Genomic DNA, 24,205 nt, shown 5'->3' with positions numbered 1-24,205 from the left:
CGCGTGCCACCTGTGGCACGCGTGCCATAGGTTCGCCATCACTGCCTTAGACTGTCTACTGTTGACCTCACCCCATTCCTAAGAGGTCTTTAAGGCGCATGCATAAGCGCATCAACTTGCCTATCATCCCTGTCCTAATACTCCCTTGCATTCAAAACTGCATTCAGTTTTGGTCACCACGATGTAGAAAAGATGTGTAGACTCTAGAAAGAGTGCAGAGAAGAGCAACAAAGATGATTAGGGAACTGGAGGCTAAAACATACAAAGAACGGTTGCAGGAACTGGGTATGTCTAGTTGAATGAAAATAAGGACTTGGGGAGACATGATAGCAGTCTTCCAATATCTCAGGGGCTGCCACAAAGATGAGGGAGTCAAACTATTTTCCAAGGCACCTGAGGGTAGAACAAGAAGCAATGGGTGGAAACTAATCAAGAAGAGAAGCAACTTAGAACTGAGGGGAAATTTCCTGACAGTGAGAACAATTAATCAGTGGAATAGAAGTTGCCTCCAGAAGTTGTGAATGCCCCAACACTGGAAGTCTTTAAGAAGATGTTGGATAGCCATTTGTCTGGAACGGTATAGGGTTTTCTGTCTAGGCAGGGGGTTGGACTAGAAGACCTCCAAGGTCCCTTCCAACTCTGCTATTGTATTGTATTTGTATTCATTTCATGCATTCATAATGACACTTATACTTATATCTGTTATCTAATTCGTGCTTGACGAAATCAATACATAAATAAAATAAATAGGAATATAAATGGCGACTTCATTCAAGGTAAGATGTGTGATTTCAGGCCGAGCGTTGTGAATAAATTCTTCTTCTGCTTAATCACACAAGCACTCTGTTTGGTAGGGTGTTCAACACGCCCAGTGAATCTGGGCTTAAGGTTATAACTAGTCTCTTACTATCAATTGGATTCTCTGTGGTTTGGTTCCTACCGTAGATACCATTTTGCAACCCTATCAGCCTGTGATTACACCTTTGCAATGGATTTTGCAGGGCGGCATTGTGGTGTGGGAACTTGGACTCGAGGGCGTGGGAATAGCACACAACACTGAACCACAATCTCGGCACAGTTGTTTAGAAGTAAATCCCAGTGTGGATCAAGAAGCAGACAATCAGGAAGTTCCTAACAAGACAGTAATGGAGGGCAGTGACAATTCCTCTCTTTTCTGGCCTGACCAACTTTGATAAAATCTCCATGACGTTGACCCAGTGGTGGCTTACGACTGGTACACCTCAGTGTGGGCGTATCGGTGCCTGCTGGACCACCAGCTACCCTTCCGCTCGGTGCTCCGGTGCTCCGGAGGGTCCGCCTGCCCACATGCCTTACCGGCATTTGAGCTGTTCGGGGCTTCTGCGCAGGGAGTGTACGGCGCCTGCACTCCGCTCTGCAGAGCAGCTGGAGTATTGCGGAGGCGTTGCGGATGGTCGCGGGTGGTAAGTACGCATGCACGCACTGTGCGTGTTCATGTGGTGGCCGCCCGGCCCCGTTGCACCGTACCGGTTGCACCGGGATCCGGAACCCACCACTGCGTTGACCTCAACAGTTGATTAATTCATGGACACATCCATATGTTTTTCTACTTACAACAGTTCATTTAGTGACGGTTCAAAATGGCGACAGCATTGAAAAAAGTGATTTTTGACCTTTTTTCACACAATACAATACAATACAATAGCAGAGTTGGAAGGGACCTTGGAGGTCTTCTAGTCCAACCCCCTGCCTAGGCAGGAAACCCTATACCGTTTCAGACAAATGGCTATCCAGCATCTTCTCAAAGACTTCCAGTGTTGGGGCATTCACAACTTCTGGAGGCAAGCTGTTCCACTGATTAATTGTTCTAACTGTCAGGAAATTCCTCCTCAGTTCTAAGTTGCTTCTTTCCTTGATTAGTTTCCACCCATTGCTTCTTGTTCTACCCTCAGGTGCCTTGTAGAATAGTTTGACTCCCTCTTCTTTGTGGCAGCCCCTGAGATATTGGAAGACTGCTATCATGTCTCCCCTAGTCCTTATTTTCATTCAACTAGACATACCCAGTTCCTGCAACCGTTCTTTGTATGTTTTAGCCTCCAGTTCCCTAATCCTCTTTGTTGCTCTTCTCTGCACTCTTTCTAGAGTCTCCACATCTTTTCTACATCGTGGTGACTTAGAACTGTTGCAGCCTCCTCGTGGTCACGGGATCAAAATTTGGATGCTTGGCAACTGATTCATATTTATGACGCTTGCAGAGTCCCAAGGTCACGTGATCGCCCTTTGCCGCTTTCTTACAAGCACAGTCAATGGGGGAAGCCAGATTCACTTAACAACCGTGCTACTAACTTTGGAACTGCCATGATTCACTTTAACAACTGTGGCAAGAAAATGGGGCAAAATTCACTTAAGAAACGTGTCACTTAGCAACAGAAATTTTGGGCTCAGTTCTGGTTGTAAGTTGAGGACTTCCTGCATCTTTGCATTGCAGAAAACGATACCTTCTGCTAGGACGATTGATCAACTCCGTAGTTTAGCCTTCAGCCGTCAGGTTCCATAGTGGTTTATCCTTAACTTACTAACTTAGTCCATGTTGGCTTATGTTTGAGCTCCCTTACAGTCAACTCAACATTGGCACCTGATGAAACCCTGCCTAAGTCATCTGGCAGCTCTTCAAACTCCACAAGAAAACCAGGAAAGTAAAAATCATTTCTTCTTACTGTATTCCTCCTCTGGATTTCTAGCAATGGATTTTCACATGTTGTCAACGTTTTTTTTGAGATACCGTATTTTTCGGACTATAAGACGCACCTAAATTTACAGGAGGAACACAATTATGGTCCCTGCTACAACTCACTTAACTTGATCCAGTCAAGTTCTATCGCTCCCACAATTTGTTAGTCTTCATTAAAGTTAACCTCGCTAAGTGTGTGTGTGTGTTTCAACAAACTGTACAAAGTAATGGACCCAGGTTAATTGGCTTGTTTATGGGTTCGCTTTATTTTGCAAGAAAGGCTTACAGGAACTGGATCAAACCTGTTGTTTTAACACGGCCAAAAATCAAATGGGATAAAGGTCAAGAAACTACATTTGTCGTACAGGCAGCTGTACTCTCAAAATTGAGATCTCCAATTCCACGAGAGATTTGTTTGTGCACACGCAGTATCCATATAACGAGATTACTGATTTATTTATTCATCCAATTTCTATAGCCCTTTCCCCATCTCGTGACTCAATCAAGTGACGCTGGGCAGCGTATAATTTTAAAATTATAAAACAATTAAAAAAAAAACTAGTCAAATCATCCACAAATTAAATACAGGTATCCTTGATGTACGATCAGAATTGAGCCCCAAATTTATGTTGCTAAGTGAGACAGTTGTTAAGTGAGTTTTGCCCCATTTTACGACCTTTCCTACTGCAAGTTGTTAAGTGAAGCGCTGCCGATGTTAAGTTAGGGACATGGTTGTTAAGTGAATCTAGCTTCCCTATTGACTTTCGTTGTCAGCAAGTCGACAAAAGGTGATCACACCACTCTAGGGCTTCACCATCGTCCTCAATATGAACCCGTTGCCGAGCATCCACATTTTGATCAGGCAACAGTCAAGTAAGTGTGAAAAACGGTCACAAATCACTTTTTTTCAGTGCCACTGTAACTTTGAATGGTCCCTAAATGAACTGTTGTAACTCGAGGACAACCTGTATTGTCTGTTTAGATTACAGATTAACAGAGTTGGAAGGGCTAGCCATACCCTTACTGGGATTCGAACCTGGGCTGTATTACATATTAGGCAGATGTATTAGCCACTAAGCCACAGGCTCTCCTCCTTATCAGCTGAGCCAGGGAAATAGGTATGTATTTGTGTTACAACCCCTGGTATGCCCAAATATGGGAGGGAACTCACTACTCCCCCTTTCTGTCTATCGGCTCATTATAGGAGTGGCTTAGTGGCTAATACATCTGCCTAATATGTAATACAGCCCAGGTTCGAATCCCAGTAAGGGTATGGCTAGCTGATGAGAGCTAAATAGCTTGAAATAGATCTATACTAGTCTCCCTTTATTTATTTATCAGCACAACTACAACACAAATATAAAAAGGCAACATTAAAAATATGGTTTTCTGCCTGGATGGTCTCCTGTAGTGAGCCGATATAGTTGGAATGGGCCCGGCGGCGTCCACATGGACATGCGCAGTGCTCGTGCATGAATCTTAGCATCTCCGCGATGCTCCAGCTGCTCAGCGGAGCATTGCGCAGACACTGTACGTGCCGTGTGCGTGCACGGAAGACTTAAAAGACCGGTAAGGAGCTCGGACGGGTGAGTGGGCCCTCCAGAGCACCGTACCGGAACAGTATGCGGTGCTCCGGGTTGGCTTTGGTATGCCCGTACCAGGGCGTACTGCCTGCAACCCACCACTGCGCTCAGTGTCACTTCGTGATATGGGCGACTGTATCAATTTGATAAATTAAATTAAACAGATGGAGGCAGGGCAGCAGTCCTTGGATAACTGGCTGGGTGCAACTTCTCTTCTGAAAAGGGGAACCAACCACTTTCTTGGTGTTGATCAGAAAGGTCGGTGGTTTGAATCCCTAGTACAGGTCTCCTGCGTGAGCAGGAGGTTGGACTAGATGACCTCCAAGGTCCCTTCCAACTCTGTTACTGTTAAAGTGGGACTCTCCCCATCAGTGTACATGACCCAAGATTTGGGGTGGACGTGCCCATCGGGATTAAAGGGACCAGGCCGAGGTGGCAGGTGCTACAGCACATCTGTCTCTCTGTCTGTCTGTCTGTCTGTCTGTCTGTCTGTCTGTCTATCATCTATCTATCTATCATCTATCTATCTATCTACCTACCTACCTACCTACCTACCTACCTACCTATCTATAAATGATAAATTTTCTGACAGTGAGAACAATCAATCAATGGAACAGAAGTTGCCTTCAGAAGTTCAGTGCCTTCATCACTGGAAGCTTTCAAGAAGAGGCTGGACTGCCATCTGTCAGAAATGGTGTAGGGTCTCCCGCTTGGGCGGGGGTGTTGGTGTTGGACTAGATGATCTCCAATGTCCCTCCCAACGCTATTATTCTGTATTCAATGGAGCAGAAGTTGCCTTCGAAAGTTGTGGCAGCTTCATCCCTGGAAGCTTTCAAGAACACATTGGACTGCCATGCGTCAGAAATGGTGTAGGGTCTCCTGCTTGGGCGGGCGGATGGTGGTGGAGGTGGACTAGATGACCTCCAAGGTCCCTTTCCAATTCAACTCTGTTCATCTGTAAATGATACAGCACCGGCGATTCAGGAGGCGGGGCAGAGCCGGCATAAGGGAGGGGGGGAGGAGGAAGAGGAGGAAGGCAGGGCGTATGCAAATGACCCGACTGCGCCCAGGGCCTAATGGGAGACGTAGTCCTCCCCTCGGGCGGCGCCGAGACCCTCGCAGAGGGCGCGGACTACCGTTCCCGTCCAGCGAGGGAGGCGGAGGCGGCCTCTGTGGTTGCTCGCCCAGGATGCCCGCGCAGGCGCACTGCGGCCGGTTGCGACAGAGGAGCCGCTTGAAGGTCTTGCTTGCCTGGCTGCTTCCTCCGCCGAGCTGGAGCAGGTAGGGAGGGGAGGGAGCGCCTGCGCGACTCGGCTCCGAGGGAGGGGGGCTTCTCGCGTCCCGCGGTGAAGCGAGGGCAGGGTGAGGAAAGAGGGGGATCCTCAGTGAGGAGGGGGCGTCCCAGAGGGGCTCAAGGGGGATGCAGGTAGGTTGTGATCCAGAAGCCTTGGCAGATGGGGGGGGGGTCGCTTTCACTGCCTTGCCCTAAACCCCTTCCCCTTGCTTTCCAAGGATTTTTACACTCCAGCGCCCATCCTCCGCAGCCAAAGCCAAAGCTGCCTTTGTTGAAGATGGGGAGGGGGGTGATGGAGGGAGGGGGATCCCCAGTGAGGAGGGGGAGGCTCAAGGGGGAGGCGGGGGGGATGTGATCTAGTAGCCTTGTGCGGGGGGGGGGGCGCTTTTACTGGCTTGCCTTAACACCCCTCCTCGCTTTCCAAGGATTTTGGACTCCAGCACTCATCCTCCGCAGCCAAAGCTGCCTTTGTTGAAGATGGGGAGGGGGAGAAGGGGGAGATTCTGCAGGCGGTGGAGGTGGTCAGGCCATTCCCCCTCCCCTTTTCCTCTTGGGAAGAGCTGGGCGGGGAAGTGGGGGGGGGCTGAATGGGAAAGTGGGGGTGCTTTGCAACTGTGTGTGTGTGTGTTTGTGTACCGACTCACCCACTCCCAGCCTACCTGCCCAACAAGACAGCCCCTTTCTTTGCACCGCCCGCCGGGCTCCCACTGCCCCCCACCCCGCTCCGGTGGACGCCTTTTCCCCGTCCCTGTGGGTCCCTGTTGACTTGGGGGCTTGAGCGGGGTGGGGTAGGAGATCCGCTGCAAACCTCCTGAGAAGGCCTGGCGAAAGGGTCCTCCCCCCCCCTCTCCCCAGTTGGGGTGGGTTGATAAGGCTGAAGGAGAAGCAGTCGGTACTGGGACCCGGCCTTGAAAGGATGAACATCCCGTTCCCACCTCTGCACAGGCGGACAGGCCTGATCACAGCAGAATTTTCTCTTTCTCTCCTTATCTATCATCTCTGCCTCTACATCTCTATATCTGTCTCTGTCTCTCTCTCTTTGCCTGTCTCTCTATTTCTGTCTGTCTGTCTCTCTCTGCCTTCCTACCTAACCACATAGCTCTCTCTCTCTCTTTCCCTCTCTCTCCCCGTCCCTCTGTCTTCCTACATATCTAGCTACATCTCTCTTTCCCTCCCCTCTCTTTCTCTGTCTCCTTCTCTCTCTCTCTCTCTCTCTCTCTCTCTCTCTCTCTCTCTCTCTCTCTCTCTCTATCCCTCTCTCATCTATCTATCTATCCATCCATCCATCCATCCATCCATCCATCCATCCATCCATCCATCTATTTATCTATCATATCCATCCATCCATCCATCCATCCATCCATCCATCCATCCATCCATCCATCCATCTACCTACCTCCCTACCTCCCTATCAAACTACATCTCTCCCTCTCTGTCCCCCCCTCTCTCTATCCCTCTCTTATCTATCTATCTATCTATCTATCTATCTATCTATCTATCTATCATCTATCATCTATCATCTATCATCTATCATCTATCATCTATCTATCATCCATCCATCCATCCATCCATCCATCCATCCATCCATCCATCCATCTATCTATCATATACATCCATCCATCTACCTACCTACCTTCCTATCAAACTACATCTCTCCCTCTCTGTCCCTCCCTCTCTCTATACCTCTCTCATCTATCTATCTATCCATGCATCCATTCACCCACCCACCCACCCACCAAACTACATCTCTCCCTCTATCTCTGTTTCCCTCTGTCTCTCCGTTTACCTACCTACCTCCATCATCCACCCACCCACCCACACATCTATCATCTAACCTATTAACCACTCGTCGCCCTCACAATAGCATATTCTGTATTTTGGGGGGTGGGGAGGGAGGTCCGTTCTGATTCCCTTTGCCTGGGAATGTGTGAAAATCTGCCAAAGAGGAGTGCGTAGTTAAAGGTATGCCTGGAAGGAGGTGAAAAAAATAATAATCTAAAAACAAGGGTGGAAGAGCAGATTGGCAGGTTGGAAAACCCTTCCCTCCCCTTCCTTGGTTTACCGGCAGTGGTTTCTCCCCCTTCCTACAAAAGCTGCCTAGAAACAGGTGAGCAATAGGTCACCTCCGCCTCTCTGGGCTACCTGTTCTTGTCTCCCGGAGGATCCCAAAAGGATGTTTGGCTCGGCCGTTTGCAGGTGGGCCCTACAGAGGGTGCTGCAAACAAGGGAATGGATGAAGGGGCAGGCAGGAGGTGCCTCGCTAAGGCCTTTCTGCTTGATGCCAAGCCATTATGTAAGGAAGGCATCTCGTGCCACCAGGGAGGGGAACGGGAAGGAGGTAGAAAGCCCTGTGGTGTGAAGAGTACGGAATGACTTCATCAAATTGCCAACAAATGGGTCTGTTGGCCGCAGTAACTGGCATCTTACACGGTAATGGCTCTCCCTTAACTGTTTTAAAACAAGGGTGTTTTTTTTAAAAAAAAAACACATGTGCAAAGCTTTTTGCTATTTGCAGAAAGAGGAACCTGACCTCATGGTGGCGACAGAATTTTGCTGAATCATGCAGGCAGAAAATATTTTTTTCTCTCCTCTCCTTCTGTTGCAGTGAGGCATAAAACACAAAAGGCAGCACCACCGGGTGACGTGGAAGATACAAGGCAGGGTGATTGGGCATAAGGGAAAAAAAAAGGAGGAAGAAAGAAGCACAGGAGGGAAAAACAACTGATTGATTTGATTTGAACCATTGATTTGATCTTTAAAGTTCTCTGTTTGCTCTACACCAGAGGTCTTCAAATATGGCAACTTTTAAGGCTTGTGGACTTTTAACTCCAAGAATTCTGGGAGTTGAAGTCTACAAGCCTTAAAAGTTGCCAGGTTTTGGGGACCCCTGCTCTACACAATCCAGAGACAGACTGCATTTAACACAGCGAGCTCCCTGTGACTGTTTGTCTCTTAGAAAGATGTGTCGGAGGTAATTGTACTTACCTTGGTAAGCCACACTTGGAATCCTGCATTCAGTTTTGGTCACCATGATGTAGAAAAGATGTGGGTATGTCTAGTTGAATGAAAAGAAGGACCAGGGGAGACATGATAGCAGTCTTCCAATATCTCAGGGGTTGCCCCAAAGAAGAGGGAGTCAAGCTATTCTCCAAAGCACCTGAGGGTAGAACAAGAAGCAATGGGTGGAAACTAATCAAGGAGAGAAGCAACTTAGAACTGAGGAGAAACTTCCTGACAGTTAGAACAATTAATCAGTGGAACAGAAGTTGCCTTCAGAAGTTGTGAATGCCCCAACACTGGAAGTCTTTAAGAAGATGTTGGATAGCCATTTGTCTGGAACGGTATAGGGTTTCCTGCCTAGGCAGGGGGTGGGACTAGAAGACCTCCAAGGTCCCTTCCAACTCTGCTATTGTATATTGTAAAGAAACTGGACAGTAATGGCTAACCTTTCTGTTGTCATGTGTCAAAAGCGCATCTGTGCGCATGCAATAGCGTGTGTGTGTGTGTATGTGCCCGCACTCATAATGCAATGCATGTGTCACTCCTCCATGTGCTGTTTTGGGCCTAGTAGGCCTCCCTGTAGCCTCATGGGAGCAAAAATAGGCCGAGGTGTGTGTGGACCGCATCCTCCCCCCGCCCGTGCGTGGGCCTAGTAGGCCTCCATGCAGCCTCTTAGGAGCAAAAATAGGCTACGAGGGGGGGCCCTCACCTCCCGCTCTCCCCCCACCCCACGCATACCACCCACGCATGCATACGTGTCTCACATGCGCCCTGCGCATGTGCACACCTGAAAGTCAGCTGGAGCAGTGGAGCAGAGCGAGGGCTCTGCATGCCGCCTGTGGCACGCGTCCCATTGGTTCGCCATCACGGGTATAGGGTCTCCTGCTTGAGCAGGGGGGCTGGACTAGAAGACCTCCAAGGTTCCTTCCAGTTCTGTTATTCTGTTATTTTTCCCCAACACCCCCTCCCCCAGGCTGTAAAAAGCTTCATTTTTAAAAGTGCAATGCCATTCTTTTTCTTCTTCTTCTCAACTTCATGGTCTTTAAGGACTTCTTGCTTGCCCAGATTATTGTTGATCTCTGTGCTTGCCAAATACATAGATTACTATCTATAGCGGATGTACTATAGCAGATAGATTATTATTTATAGCGGATAAATGGGGAACTCATCAAATTTGCAGATGACAGCAAGCTGGCAGGAATAGCCAACACTCCAGAAGATAGGCTTAAGATACAGAAGGATCTTGACAAACTTGAACATTGGGCACTATCTAATAAAATGAAATTCAATGGTGAAAAGAGTAAGGTTCTACATTTAGGCAACAAAAATGAAATGCACAGATACAGTATAGGTGGTACCGTGCTCAATAGTAGTAACTGTGAAAGGGATCTTGGAGTCCCAATGGACAACCATTTAAATAGGAGCCAGCCGTCTGCAGCAGCTGCCAAAAAAGCCAACACAGTTCTAGGCTGCATCAACAGAGGGAGAGAATCAAGATCACGTGAAGTGTTAATACCACTTTATAATGCCTTGGTAAGGCCACACTTGGAATACGGCATCCAGTTTTGGTCACCACGATGCAGAAAAGATGTGGAGACTCTAGAAAGAGTGCAGAGAAGAGCAACAAATAGGATTAGGGGACTGGAGACTAAAACATATGAAGAACGGTTGCAGGAATTGGGTATGTCTAGTTGAATGAAAAGAAGGACCAGGGGAGACATGATAGCAGTCTTCCAATATCTCAGGGGTTGCCACAAAGAAGAGGGAGTCAAACTATTCTCCAAGGCACATGAGGGTAGAACAAGAAGCAATGGGTGGAAACTAATCAAGAAGAGAAGCAACCTAGAACTGAGGAGAAACTTCTTAACAGTGAGAACAATTAACCAGTGGAACAGAAATTGCCTCCAGAAGTTGTGCATGCTCCAACACTGGAAGTCTTTAAGAAGATGTTGGATAGCCATCTGTCTGAAACGGTATAGGGTTTCCTGCCTAGACAGGGTTGGACTAGAAGACCTCCAAGGTCCCTTCCAACTCTGCTATTATTGTATTACTTTTAAATCAGTTGAGAAAAGTTGTCGTAGCACAGAACTGAAGTAACTGCTTGCAATTTCTTAGGACTAAGAGCTTGTTTCTCCTCCTCTCGGGATTATCTGGGGTCAGGGTGACAGGAATTCATCTGATGTAGCATCCCTTCTGCCAGGGCTAGTGGAAGTACAGTAGGCAGGCCATATTTGGGAATCGGGTTACAAAACTGTAATCTAACCCCGGTTCAGGACATCCGTTTAAGGAGGAAGAGATAGAGAGCAGCAGATGTCCTCCCGTAATTATTTCTTTTTCTCTTTTGTCTCTCCCCCTCCCCTCGCAGAGTTTTCTGAGTGGCGAAATATATTTGTTAACCCTGGCTTTTACAGAAAAAGATGAAAGATATCGATCTAGGAAAAGAGTACGTGATACCCAGTCCCGGGTATAGAAATATCAGGGAGAGAAATAGCCTGAATCCACGCGGAGGACAAGATGGGGTGAAGTTCCGGCAAGAGAAATACAAGGTAAGTCACAACGGCTGCTTTGGAAAGCGCATTTTATCCATGAGCTGAAAGGCGGCTGGGGAATCCTCCTCCTTGTTACCCCAAAAAGAGGAATCCCGTGGAATAGGTCGTGCTGAGAAAGAAAGACCAGCCCCAAAACCCTGAAGGGAATGAGGATAAAAGCAGATGCCTTTGCTAGTCTTTTAACACTGTAACCACTAACCACGCTGCCTCGGACACCAGCACTTGAGACTGAATTGCATAATGTATAATTGATATAATTCTTCGTTACATAAACAGTGAACGCATGCCTTTCACTGTAATCATAGAGCGTAATCAGCTTCACGTTTTAAATGCCAATCCGTGAAAAGGAGATTGATTGGGGTGGAAGCAGCTCTAGAAGGATCTAAAATTCAGATTATTATTACATTTTGGCTTTACAATACAATAGCAGAGTTGGAAGGGACCTTGGAGGTCTTCTAGTCCAACCTCCTGCCTAGCCAGGAGACCCTGTACCGTTTCAGACAGATGGCTACACTTGGAGTCCTGCATTCAGTTTTGGTCGTCACGATGTAAAAAAGATGTGGAGACTCTAGAAAGAGTGCAGAGAAGAGCAACAAAGAGGATTAGGGGACTGGAGACTAAAACATATGAAGAACGGTTGCAGGAACTAGGTATGTCTAGTTTAATAGAAAGAAGGACTAGGGGAGGCATGATAGCAGTGTTCCAATATCTCAGAGGTTGCCACAAAGAAGAGGGAGTCAAGCTATTCTCCAAGGCACCTGTGGACAGAACAAGAAGCAATGGGTGGAAACTAATCAAGGAGAGAAGCAACTTAGAACTGAGGAGGAATTTCCTGACAGTTAGAACAATTAATCAGTGGAACAGAAATTGCCTCCAGAAGTTGTGAATGCCCCAACACTGGAAGTCTTTAAGAAGATGTTGGATAACCATTTGTCTGAAACGGTATAGGGTTTCCTGCCTAGGCAGGGGGTTGGACTAGAAGACCTCCAAGGTCCCTTCTAACTCTACTATTGTATTATTGTATTATTGTAAATCAATCAATCTGATATTTCCTGGTGAGTCCTAGGAACTAAAGCAAATAGTAGTAACACAAGTTAAAATTCCAGAATGTTGCACATTGTGGGATTTTGATCATTTTACGGTGCAAATGCTATTTTTTAAAAAAACCTTTACACTGAGCTTGTCGATCAGAAAGATCGGCGGTTCGAATCCCTAGCACCGCATAACGGAATGAGGTCCCGTTCCTTGTCCCAGCTTCTGCCAAACTAGCAGTCCGTAAGCACATAAAAAATGCAAATAGAAAAATAGGGACCACCTTTGGTGGGAAGGTAACAGCGTTCTGTGCACCTTTGGCATTTAATCATGCTGGCTACATTACCATGCAGACGTCTTCGGACAGCGCTGGCTCTTCGTCTTTGAAACGGAAATGAGCACTGCCCCCTAGAGTTGGGAATGACCAGGACGTATGTGCGAGGGAAACTTTTACCTTTTTAACCAGTATATGGACAATTCTATAAAAGAACTTCAGGGAATCGATGGAGAAATTTAAAACATTACAGGTTGGGTTACCTTTATTTCTGTGGTAGAAATTGCTTGGATAAAACATCACCCAGTTTGAGGTAGTGGTTAGGGTACTAGCTAAGTAACCAAGAGATTGTAAGTAGTAGTCCTGCCTTGAAATGCCTATGAAAGCCAGCTGGGTGAGTTTGGGGCAATCACCAGGCATGAAAGCGATCTTGGCGACTTTAGACCAATTGCCAGGAGACCGCGAGTTCTAGTCCTGCTTTTTGAAGAGGCAACGGAGCTTTCTGGGTTTTCTTTGAAGGTGTTTCGCTTCTCATCCAAGAAGCTTCTTCCGCTTTTTCGATTTGGATAACTTAGAATCTTCGTAAACTTTTAGTCTTGCTTTAGGTATCAAAGCTGGCTGGGTGACTCACCATCCATCTGTAGCCTTACTCCCGAGTTGACCCTTGTTCCTTAGCTGTTCCCTTCGTCTGGCAGCTCTCCGCATGTGCACACTGGGAACAGGCTCCAGCTGTTCTTCTGCCTCACTGATGTCTGACTCTGAAGGCAGCTGATAACTGGCATATGGCCCTGGCCCCCTCTCTGCCTCCGGCACAGAGCCCTCGTCCGAGCCTTCCCCAGACTCCAGGACTGGCCCAGGTTCCTCCCCAACCTCCTCACTGTCCTCACTGTAAATATCACAGCTAATGGGAAGCCCGATTTGCAAACTTGACTCTCATCCCATTTTAACATTCAGCCTTGACTTTGCAAATTTCATGACCTGAGCAAGCAAATTAAACCCCCCCACCCCCCAAAGGCTGTTTTTTATAACATCCAGCTGGCTGGGAGAGAAGGAGAGAGAGAGAGAGAGGGAGAGAGGGAGAGAGAGAGAGAGAGAGAGAGAGAGAGAGAGAGAGAGAGAGAGAGAGAAATAGCAAGGACTCACAATGTGAACTTGGAGTCAGCCTAATGAAAGTATTGCCCTAGGATAAGTAAATAGAAACCTGCAAGGTGGAGTAGGGGAAACTTTAAATGCTGCCAAAGTAATTTCTGCCTCACTGTTCTTTTAGAGTTCTTTGGAGCATCAGCAAATATGCACAGAGGCGTGATCAGTACGACTTTGTTCCTTAGAAGTTTCAAAGGACTTTTAAAAACAAAAAACAAAAAACCCAGTCCTTGACCAAGGACTTGAAAGCAAAATTAGCAGTCACGGGGTAAAAGGAAAAAAAAAAAACCTGAACAGGCTGCGCCATGTTTCATAACCATTTTTTAAAAAATGATCAGAATATGGGAAATAATATTTTTAGAACAATAGATTCTGAGGAGGGGGGCATACGTTGTTCTGCTTGTTGATTAAGCTTTTGAGAATCTGCTGATTCTGTATGAACTAATTCTGCATAATTAGCCGCAGGGGAAAATTCGGAAACCCTTTTTTTTTTTTTGCTGGGGATAATGAATGTCACAGGTAGTCCTCGACTTAACGACCACAATCGAGACTAAAAGTGACATTGCTAAGTGGGAAATTTGTTTGGTGCGTTTTTGTCCTCATTTTATGGCTTTTCTTGCCGCGGTTGTTAAGTGAATCACTGCAGTTGTTAAATTAGTAACATGGCTGTTAAGTGAATCTGTCTTCCCCCTTGATTTTGCTTCTCATGACAGCCGGAGACTGCAAGCGTCATAAATAGGAACCAGTTGTCAAGAACCCGAATATAAATCATGTGACCATGGGGATGCTGCGAAGGTTATGTGTGAAAAACGGTCATAAGTCACTTTTTTCGCTGCTGTTGTGTCTTCGAACAGTCACTAAATGAATTGTTGTAATTGAGGACTACCTGCATTGTCCCCCCCCCCCTTTTAATACTTGCAATTGTGATTAGCACGTTGTTGTGGCTAATACCCTACTATAAATGTGGAAATATTGCCACATAACGAAGAGCTGGAACTGGGTATGTTTAGTTGCAGGAACTGGGTATGTTTAGTTTAAGAGAAAGAAGGACTAGGGGAGACATGATAGCAGTCTTCCAATATCTCAGGGGTTGCCACAAAGAAGAGGGAGTCAAGCTATTCTCCAAGGCACCTGAGGGTAGAACAAGAAGCAATGGGTGGAAACTAATCAAGGAGAGAAGCAACTTAGAAGTGAGGAGAAATTTCCAGACAGAATAATTAATCAGTGGAACAGCTTGCCTCCAGAAGTTGTGAATGCCCCAACACTGCAAGTCTTTAAGAAGATGTTGGATAGCCATCTGTCTGAAACGGTATAGGGTTTCCTGCCTAGGCAGGGGGTTGGACTAGAAGACCTCCAAGGTCCCTTCCAACTCTACTATTGTATTGTATTGTATTGTATTGTAAGAGCTGTGGGCCACAGCTCCAAATTCTTGGTAAGGCAACCTTTAGTTTTTCCCCTTGTTGCAATTATTGTTGGACTTCCTGATAGTTTGTGACTCAGCAGAAATTACTCCCAGGGTTAAGGGAAGTTATAGCTGTTGTTTTGGGAGATAGCTGATGATGTTGAGCTGCTTTGTAGCATTTAATTAAGCAGATGCTACTGGCAAATTTTGGCATCCACCACAGCATTGCTACAATCCTCGCTTTTAAGCAGCAAGGACCGAAAGTTAATTTTCATTGCATTCAGCTTGGCTTAATTCCTAAACTGCCCTCACAATTGCATTTTCCTTGCGCGGTGTATCTGGTTCATCTTGGGTGGTCCTTTGGCCTCAGATGCCTGCTTCTCGCTGCCAAGCTAGTTGCTGGTAAAATCTATCCAGAATTCAATCCTGAATTCTGAAATGCTGCCCTGACATCAATCATGGAGTTCTGATTGATGGAAGAGGTGTGAGGGAGTTCATAATCTACGGGTGTTGCCAGCCAGATGACTCCGTCAAGACTGATTCTCGTTTTCACCTACATTTTTCCTGTGCTCGCAGCTTGTCAATAAGTGTGTGTGTATGTGTGTGTATGTGTGTGTAACGCCAGGGTGGGGAGAACGGTATTTGGCTCCGTGGGACGTTGCTGGTATCTCAAGGACACACCGAGCTGATGTCCCAGTGTGGCTGGCTGTTTACCCTAACAAAACGAACAAGGGTGATCGATAGACATTTTGGATTGTGGGTGACCCTTATGGAAAAGGGGAAATTAACTCTGCTTGCATTTGCGCGGGGAAACCCAGAGCTGGTTTTGCTTCTTCTGTGCCAATGTGATTTATTCGGTAACGTTTTATACTCTTGGTAAACCAATGTCTCAGGAGTTCCTTTTTCTGGATTCGTCAACTGAACAGCTGACAGACTTCCTGGTAGAAGGCAAAAAGGTGGATGGCGCCCACCTGGAAATCGGAACAGTTTTGAACATGTACTGCTGTGTTTGAGTGGCCAGGACAACATAGGGAGAAAACTCTTATCAGCCTACCACCTTCCCTTCATCTAATATTTTCCCTTCCTGAATAAGCCGCCTTGAGTCGCCACGGGCGAATAGGCGGCAATATAAATTCAATTATAAATAAATAAATAAATAAATAAATAAATAGCTGCGACGGTCCAAGTCATGGGTACTGAATTGCCTCAAATTCCTTGTCTTTTGGGATTTCTGGGTACATGCTGAGGTGATCCAGTTAAGCCCTGCATCCACATGGTCTTTGTGATGCCAAATAGAGCCCAGTTGCATTGGGTATAGGCCAGGGGTGAGATTCGACCGGTTCGGGCCCGCCCCAGCGTTATACTCACCTATATTCCCTTTTCTGAAGCCCAGCTGACAGGCGCGGTAGAGTGGATTGCCGCACCTCAGCTGTTTTCCTCCCCAGCAGTAAGGCGGAAAGTGATTTCTCTGTAAACTTCGCACGCGCCCTAAACAAAGCGGTTGTTAAACCGGTAGGATCCCACCCCTGGTATAGGCCAAAAATAGGCCCTAAAGGTTGGTCGCGAGTTATGGCCAAGATGGGTAAGCTCCATTACAGTCATAACTCGAGGACTACCTGTAGGTCTTGTAACAGAAGGACCAGCATGCCCCTTATATGCTCACCTGCATCTTGGACAGCATCCTGTCTCTTGATTTGTTCCTTGTGCTTTTCTTCCTGGTGTTCTGATTTCGTGCCTTTTCCGCACGTAGCAAGAAGGACTGGCCTTTAATAGAACTGCTTGCTAATGGGACGGGCAGAATCTCGACACTTTGTGGGAAAAGAATTGTTTTTTTTCCAAAAATGCTTTGTGGGCTGATAATCTTTCTTTAATGCCTGGATATAAAACGACACGCCGATTTTCATGAAAGGCTTACTAACCCGGAAAAGTCCATTTTTAGCCATCTGCTTCTAGCTAAATATTTATGAGATTCTCAATGATTCAGGCCATGGTTGTCCCAAAGGTATATTTTTTTCCCCCAAAAGGCAACTGGACTTTTGGCTTTATTTTTCTTTTCCCTTGACAACGTTTCACTTGTCATCCAAGAAGCTGGAAGAGCTCAATTCTGAACCGAAGAAGCTTCTTAGATGAGAAGCAAAACGTTTTCAAAGGAAAACAAAAATGAGAAAATCCAGTTGCCTTTTTTTGGGGAAAAAAAAGCAGCTTTGGGACTCTTTGTAGCTACTTAACAGGGATCTGGTTAGAGGGTCCTGGTGGAAGTCATTTCATTTGAAGAGTTTATAAATGAAATGTAATCTCTCTTCTATCTCCTGTTCTACCTCCTGAGATTCACAAATGGGCTGATTGCAAGAAGAGAATGGAGCTGTTGGAGCATTTTTGTAGATATTAAGATGGCTGATTAGAAAGGTGGGGTGGGAATTGAATAAATAAATTGAATAAGCACAATTAAAATTAGCTAGGATGGGGGCTAAATTGGTGCCAGCGAGGACACTGAGTTGTGATTTAACAACAAGCCACTAAGGCATCTGGTTACATTAGGCCAGCTATGGCTATTCCTTTTGCTATAAATAGTTCACGTAAACAGTTATATTTAATTTTCCCTTGATTGATAGTTTAGTTCACTGATTTCAGTTTGAATTAAGATCCTCATTCAGGAAGAAAATGGGCATAATTCCTTATGTAAACCACCCGTAATAATTTTAAGAGCTGCAGTTGCCATTCTGCAGTCGCAGATGGCTGGTTCTTCAGTATTTCCCCTCCGTCACTCCCCTGCCATCCGAGTGGCATAGTTGTTGGATAGACTGAAGACTTTTTTGACTGGGAAAACCTAGAGCTGAAGGGCAGCGTACCCATTTTTAAAAATAAAATGAAGTTTGCTATTAAAATCAAACTTCCTTTTCTGGAAACCATAAAGGTTGTCCTCGAGTTATGACTGGTCACTATGCAACTGTTGGAAGTTCTGATGGCCCAACCTGGGAATGGTGTCAATCAGGAGCCCGGCAGTTCAGATGAATTATATAAGTTACAAGCTGAGAACCCGGCGCTGCCCCGATATATATTTATCCCAACCCTCCTTCCATGAACGTCGCCGCAATTTCTAATGTTGGATTTTCCCCCTTACCAGAGGGAGCCCCCTTGTGGAGTACTGTGAAGCCGTTAGCATGGCAACTCCTCAGCGCTGTACAGTAGCAGCCATTTTAAGGCAGTACGGTAGAAGCCATTTTAAGGCACAACGGGTTCTTAATGGAACACACACCCTGAAGGGAGTTAGGGGTGTCTTACCCCCACAGTATTTGTTTCCAGAGAGTAAGTCATCTGTGTACCAAGTTTGGTTGAAATTGTTCGAGGCGTTCCAGAGTTATGCTGGAACATACATACATACACACAGAGCCATTTTTATAGTAGAAGCCATTTGTACAGTAGAAGTCATTTTACGGCAGTACGGTAGAAGCCATTTTAAGGCCCAACAAGCTGTATCTTAACAGAATACACACCCCGAGGAGTATTTGTTTCCAGAGGGTAAGTCATCTGTGTACTAAGGTTGGTTGACATTACTCGAGGTGTTCCAGAGTTATGCTGGAACATACATACATACACACAGAGCCATTTTTATAGTAGAAGCCATTTGTACAGTAGAAGTCATTTTACGGCAGTACAGTAGAAGCCATTTTAAGGTACAGCAGGCTGTATCTTAACAGATTACACACCCCGAGGGGTGTTAGGGGTGTCTTACCCCCACAGTATTTGTTTCCAGAGAGTAAGTCATCTGTGTCTCAAGTTTGGTTGAAATTGCTCAATGCGTTCCAGAGTTATGTTGGAAGACACACACACGCACGCACACTCAGTCACTCACAGCCATTTTATATAGGTTTATTGTACAGTAAAGCTCTCTACAAGAATATAATCTACTAACGGTCAGAGCAAATTGGCAGTAGATAGGAATCAAAGGAATTCAAGATGGGCTAGACTTAGATCTCTCATGGGCACGACTTGAGACTGCTGACCCTTGCCTTGGGCTCAGCATGGTAATCTACAGGGTACAGACAGTCCTCAACTTACAACAGTTCATTTAGTGGGCATTCAAAGTTACAACAGCACTGAAAAAAGCTATTCCCAAGCAGAGATGAGCAATTGCAATGAGGAGGAACTTGATGCTCTTCAGGATTGGAAAGATTTTTTCATTGCTGAATTACAGAGAGTGATTCATTGAGGGCTGGCACGGGATAGCAATACCATTTAGACTTGTATGCCGCTTCACAGTGCTTTACAGTCCTCTCTAAGTGGTTTACAGAGTCAGCCTATTGTCCCCAACAATCTGGGCTCTCGTTTTACTGACCTCGGAAAGGATGGAAGACTGAGTCAACCTTCAGCCAGTGAGATTTGAACTGACGAACTGCTGGCAATTGGCAGTCAGCAGAATTAGCCTGCAATACTGCATTCTAACCACTATGACGGCTCTATATAGCTTGTTGGTCCAGTTCACAAGTGCTTCTTATCCAGTGGTGAAATTCAATTTTTTACTACCGGTTCTGTGGGTGTGGCTTGGTGGACGTAGCAGGGGAAGGATACTGCAAAATCTCTATTCCCATCCCACCCCTGGGGGAAGGATACTGCAAAATCTCCATTCCCACCCCACTCCAGGGGAAGGATATTGCAAAATCGCCACTCCCACCCAACTTCAGGGGAAGGATATTGCAAAATCCCCATTCCTGCCCTACTCCTAGGGGAAGGATATTGCAAAATCTCCATTCCACCCCACTCTGGGGCCAGCCAGATGTAGTATTTGCTGGTTCTCCAAACTACTCAAAATTTCTGCTACTGGAGGAGGAGTCAACGTCGCGACGATACAGACGTGCAGTCTCGATGCTCCGAGACCGCATCCGATACTTTTGGAGCTGGGTGTTCCAATCGGACCTAAACCGTCCGCAGAGACTGTGAACAGGAAGAATACGTCTTGCTGATCTCAGGGACATCGCAAAGTCCCTGATCAATCCAAGAGAAGTTCTTCAAGCCGGCGACAAAAATTCCAGCCATTAGGCTGATGAATTCGGAGTGGCTCCAAAAAGGAAGGATACGGAAAGAGAAAGGGTTTCCAGCTGGTGAGGAATTTTTACCGTTTTAAAAGAGACTGCCTATAAAAAACTTAAAATTAATTTAAATTGGAGAACAGAAGAAATAAGCGGCAGAATTAAGTTTGGAATGGTTTTGGACAGTGGGTTATCTTACTTTTTAAATGCTATGTTCATGGATGGAATCTATGCAAGCCTTTTAAAACGAATGGATTAACTTTTCTTCTATTTATTTTCTTTTATTATTCTTTGTAACCTATGGATTAAAATTCTCCCCTTTCATTACTGTGGGTGTTCTTCTAACTCATTCAAGAATCAGACTTTTTTTAAACTTGAAATACATAAAAGATGCCAAAAGAAGCAAAGAAAATTGCAACAATAACACTGCTACTCGGAGGCTGGAGGTTTGTGTACTGGAAACGAAACACTCTTACTTTTCTCACTGATTATCCTGACTTGGTACTCCAAGGTCTCACTGCTTGTTTATAGAGAGTGATAAGAAGAAAAGCATACAGATGTCCCTTTGAAGTATATCTTTAACCAGAGAAAAGTGAAAACAAAACTTTATTGTGAATCTATGCTTAATCTTGTAAAACCTTCCAAGTTAGAGCAGTAGTGTTTGTTAGCGGGAGATAATGGCACAATTTCAACAGCAGAAAGAAACTTTAAGTCTGCAAAATATATTCTTAGAAATACAGAAATTATCAAACACATTTGAGAGGATAGAGAAGAAGTTGGAAGACTTAGAGCATCTAACAGTAAAATATGATGATGAAGTTGGAGATGTTTATCAAGTGGAAAAAGTGGTGGTTAGAATCCCAAAAACCAAAGAGGAAAATGACTATAAAGAAATTAAATTTGCTGATATTTATGATGATTGGTTTGTCTCTGAAAATGGAAAGAGTGAAATACTGAAAGAGGAATTAAATGGAGGGGAACTATACCCCAGATGGCAAGACACAGAAGAAGAAAAAACAAAATAATTTATGGATTTAAAGAGAGAAATTTTATTAGCAACATCATTGATAACACTACCAACAATCAAAGATAAGCTGATCAAGGAAACAGAAGAAGGGCATTGAAATTAGATGACAGATTTTATAAGCAAGGAGTTGCTAAGAGGAGTCCATACAAATTTGACTGACACCACAAATGGCAGAAGATATGAGACTGTTTTGCTACTGGAAAGATACAGGTTGATAGATGGAAGAGTATAATTTAAAACTAGTTAAACTAATTATCATTATTAATTATTTATTTAAGTATATCTATTTAGTGATAATAGATATAGTTAAATAAATAATTGATAATGATAATATACAATGTGTAGTGTTATGATAAGTAATAATTGGATATGAATATTGAATGGTACCCATGAAAGGAAGATTAGAAATCCTTTTGGATTATATGTAAAGGAGGTTAATAAAAAAGAACTAAGTTAGATTCAGGGGGGAAATGTTATGATACAGGATATAGTCAAATAAAGGAGTGATAATGATAATGTATATATATGTATGGGTACAACATAAGGAAACTGGATGTAAATTGTAAACAGTGACTTGGAAAGGAAGATTAGAAAAGTTTGTTATTAAATATTATGGATGTTTAGCTAGAATAGGACATAAAGATTCAATGTTAATGGAGGATTTTAGAAATAGTAAATGAAATGCCAGTATGTGTTTATGTATTAAATCTTGGTATATTTTATGATGAAGGACGTTTAAACAATTATAGTCAAATGAAAATGGAGGTATGATGATGGTAACATGTATAAATATCTGAGTTAAAATACTTGAGTTCATATGAATTATGTTTGTTGACTGTGGAAGAGATGCACGAAAGCCTTTTGTAACCAACTAATACACTTTCTATAGTATGTAAAGAAGGAAGATTTTATGTGTTGTGTTGTGTTTGTTTTGAAAAAAAAATATCTGCTACCGGTTCTCCAGAACCTGCTGAATTTCACCCCTGTTCTTATCTTGTTTCCATTTCTACAAAGTGTTTCCATTCTGGCCTCTGTTGTTAAGTGAATCATGAAAGTTGCTAAGTTAGTAACACAACGGAAATGACTTCTCCATTGACTTTGCTTGTCAGACGGTCGCGAAAGGTGATCCGGGATACGACAACTGTCATAAATATGAGTCTGGTACTAAGTGTCTTGAGTTTTGATCCTGTGATCACGGGGTTGCCGCTGTGATGGTCGTAAACTTGAAAAACTTTTTTTCAGCGCCGTTACAACTTCAAGCGGTCTCTGAATGAACTGGCATAATTCAAGGGCAAATTTGAGGGGTTTCTGGGGAATTCTGGGAGTTGAAGTCCAAGCGTCTTAAAGTGGCCATGGTTGAGAAAACACTGCTTTATGTACAGTATCTTCAGCAGGCACATTTTTCTTAATGTTGTTTCAGAAGATGAGTAGCCTTTGGCATAAAAGTCCTGCGACCTTCAAACCATCTGGAAGGGCCACATGTGTGGGAAGCTTTGTCTGTTGCTGTCTCTCTGGGTCAAATGGCAGAACAACCTTGAAAAGGCCTAACGTTGCAAGCCACATTTAATTTAAAAAAAAAAACATCCTCTTCCTGTAACAGAGGCTGATATTTTGCACTTGGAGATTTGAGATCCTTTTAATATTATTAACTGAAGAAACAATGCAATGGTTGCGATGAAAGGAACTGCAATACGGTATTATTCTGGGCTGCGGACTGTATTGTGGTTGACTTTTGCCCCCAGAAAATGCAATGTAATCTATTTTAGCAGGTGGGTGACAAGGAAAAAAAAATGGTAAAAACCATTTCAAAAGCCTTCATAAATTAAATTCATTTTAGATAAGCAGACAGGAAAATAAAACTGACGCTGATTAAAAGTTAGGACTTGATTGAGAGACCACCCGGAAAATCTAGGCCTGGGGAATAAAATCAAATTGCAGAAGTTAATGTTAAGCTTCTTTGATGCGCCTGTTTCCAAGAAACTGTAAGGGTGTTGTCAGATTTTCCTTCTGGCAATCTGGACAAGAAAGAATTAATATGCTTCAGAGTTCTGATTAGTATATTTATTAGAAGGAAGTTTCCTTTTACAAAACAAGCATTTCAGTATGTGGTCTACTTACAAATCTTCTGTCTATCTATATAAAAATGTGTGTGTGTGTGTGTGTGTGTGTGTGTGTGTACCAGCATAACTCTGGAACGCCTGGAGCAATTTCAACCAAACTTGGTACACAGATGACGTACTCTCTGGAAACAAATACTGTGGGGGTAAGACACCCCTAACATCCCTCGCGATGTGTGGGTCTGTCTGTCCTGGCACGCAGGTGGCACGCAGAGCCCAGCTCAGCTCCACCGTTCATGCGCGCAGGCCTCCCACCGGCCAGCTGATTTTCGGGTTTGCTGCGCATGCACGGGGGAGCGAGGGAGTGCAGAGGGGTGCGACGCAAGCCCAATGGTCTGTGTTTGCTCCCAGGAGGCTGCAGAGTGGCCTACTAGGCTCAAAATGGGGTCCGAGTGGCCGGGGTGATGTGCACAAGGGTGTGTGTGTGTCGTACGACAGTATAGATATAATTCATTCTTTTTCCTGTCTAATACAGGATTAGGAAAAATAAATACCTGGGCAATGCTGGTTTATCAGCTAGTCATATATATAATTGGAGGCAATATAGGTCTGGCCATTGTTTTTTTTTCATGCTGTTTTGGTACCAAGAGATTACCCTTGACTTTTGGCAAGACCTTTTACCTTTTGGCAAGATAGTCCTCGACTTATGACCACAGAGGAGCCCAACATTCCCATTGTTAAAACATTGCTAGGGGATTTTTTGCTTGTTAATAGGATTACAAGCCAACGATAGGTTAATTCAAAGTTCTGCTTCAATTTTGGTAAGTTCCCATCCACTTAATTTGTGGGGACGTTTCTTAAATCTATTGCAAAGATTTTATGAACAGTGGTAATTAGGTCCTCCCCCCTTCCTGATTCTTTCAACCCATGTTTGTCGGTTGAGCTCATTTGTCAAGAATAAGTATACAAAAACCAACAAACAAAAAAGAACGAAGGTTTTCGGAATGCAAGGTTCTAAAATAGATCTTTTGGCGAGTGGTAATCCTTAGTTGGCCTTGATTGAGCTCCTAAAATTAAACAAAGCTCGTTAGCCTTGGAATAGGAAAT

General features: G+C 44.6%; 1 protein-coding gene across 4 annotated transcripts in view; it reads left to right on the top strand.

Moving 5' to 3' along the window:
• Positions 1 to 7,760: 7,760 nt before the first annotated feature.
• The window catches only part of ABCC5 (ATP binding cassette subfamily C member 5), a 72,823-nt gene continuing 56,378 nt past the window's right edge, over positions 7,761 to 24,205 (top strand). For 2 of the 4 annotated variants that reach the window (XM_081956030.1, XM_081956029.1), the window contains exon 1: positions 10,953 to 11,133. In XM_081956030.1, coding sequence (XP_081812156.1) covers positions 11,005 to 11,133 — 129 coding nt within the window. In that variant the 5' untranslated portion in view covers positions 10,953 to 11,004. Of the gene's footprint in view, positions 7,784 to 10,952; positions 11,134 to 24,205 lie in introns of those variants that run through there. The other 2 variants (XM_081956032.1, XM_081956031.1) reach the window with 2 other exon arrangements.

Source organism: Natrix helvetica (genome assembly GCF_964273705.1).
Source record: "Natrix helvetica genome assembly, chromosome: 5".
NCBI lineage: Eukaryota > Metazoa > Chordata > Lepidosauria > Squamata > Natricidae > Natrix > Natrix helvetica.
The sequence above is the reverse complement of the archived record's forward strand: the minus strand, read 5'-3'. Positions and strand labels throughout refer to the sequence as shown.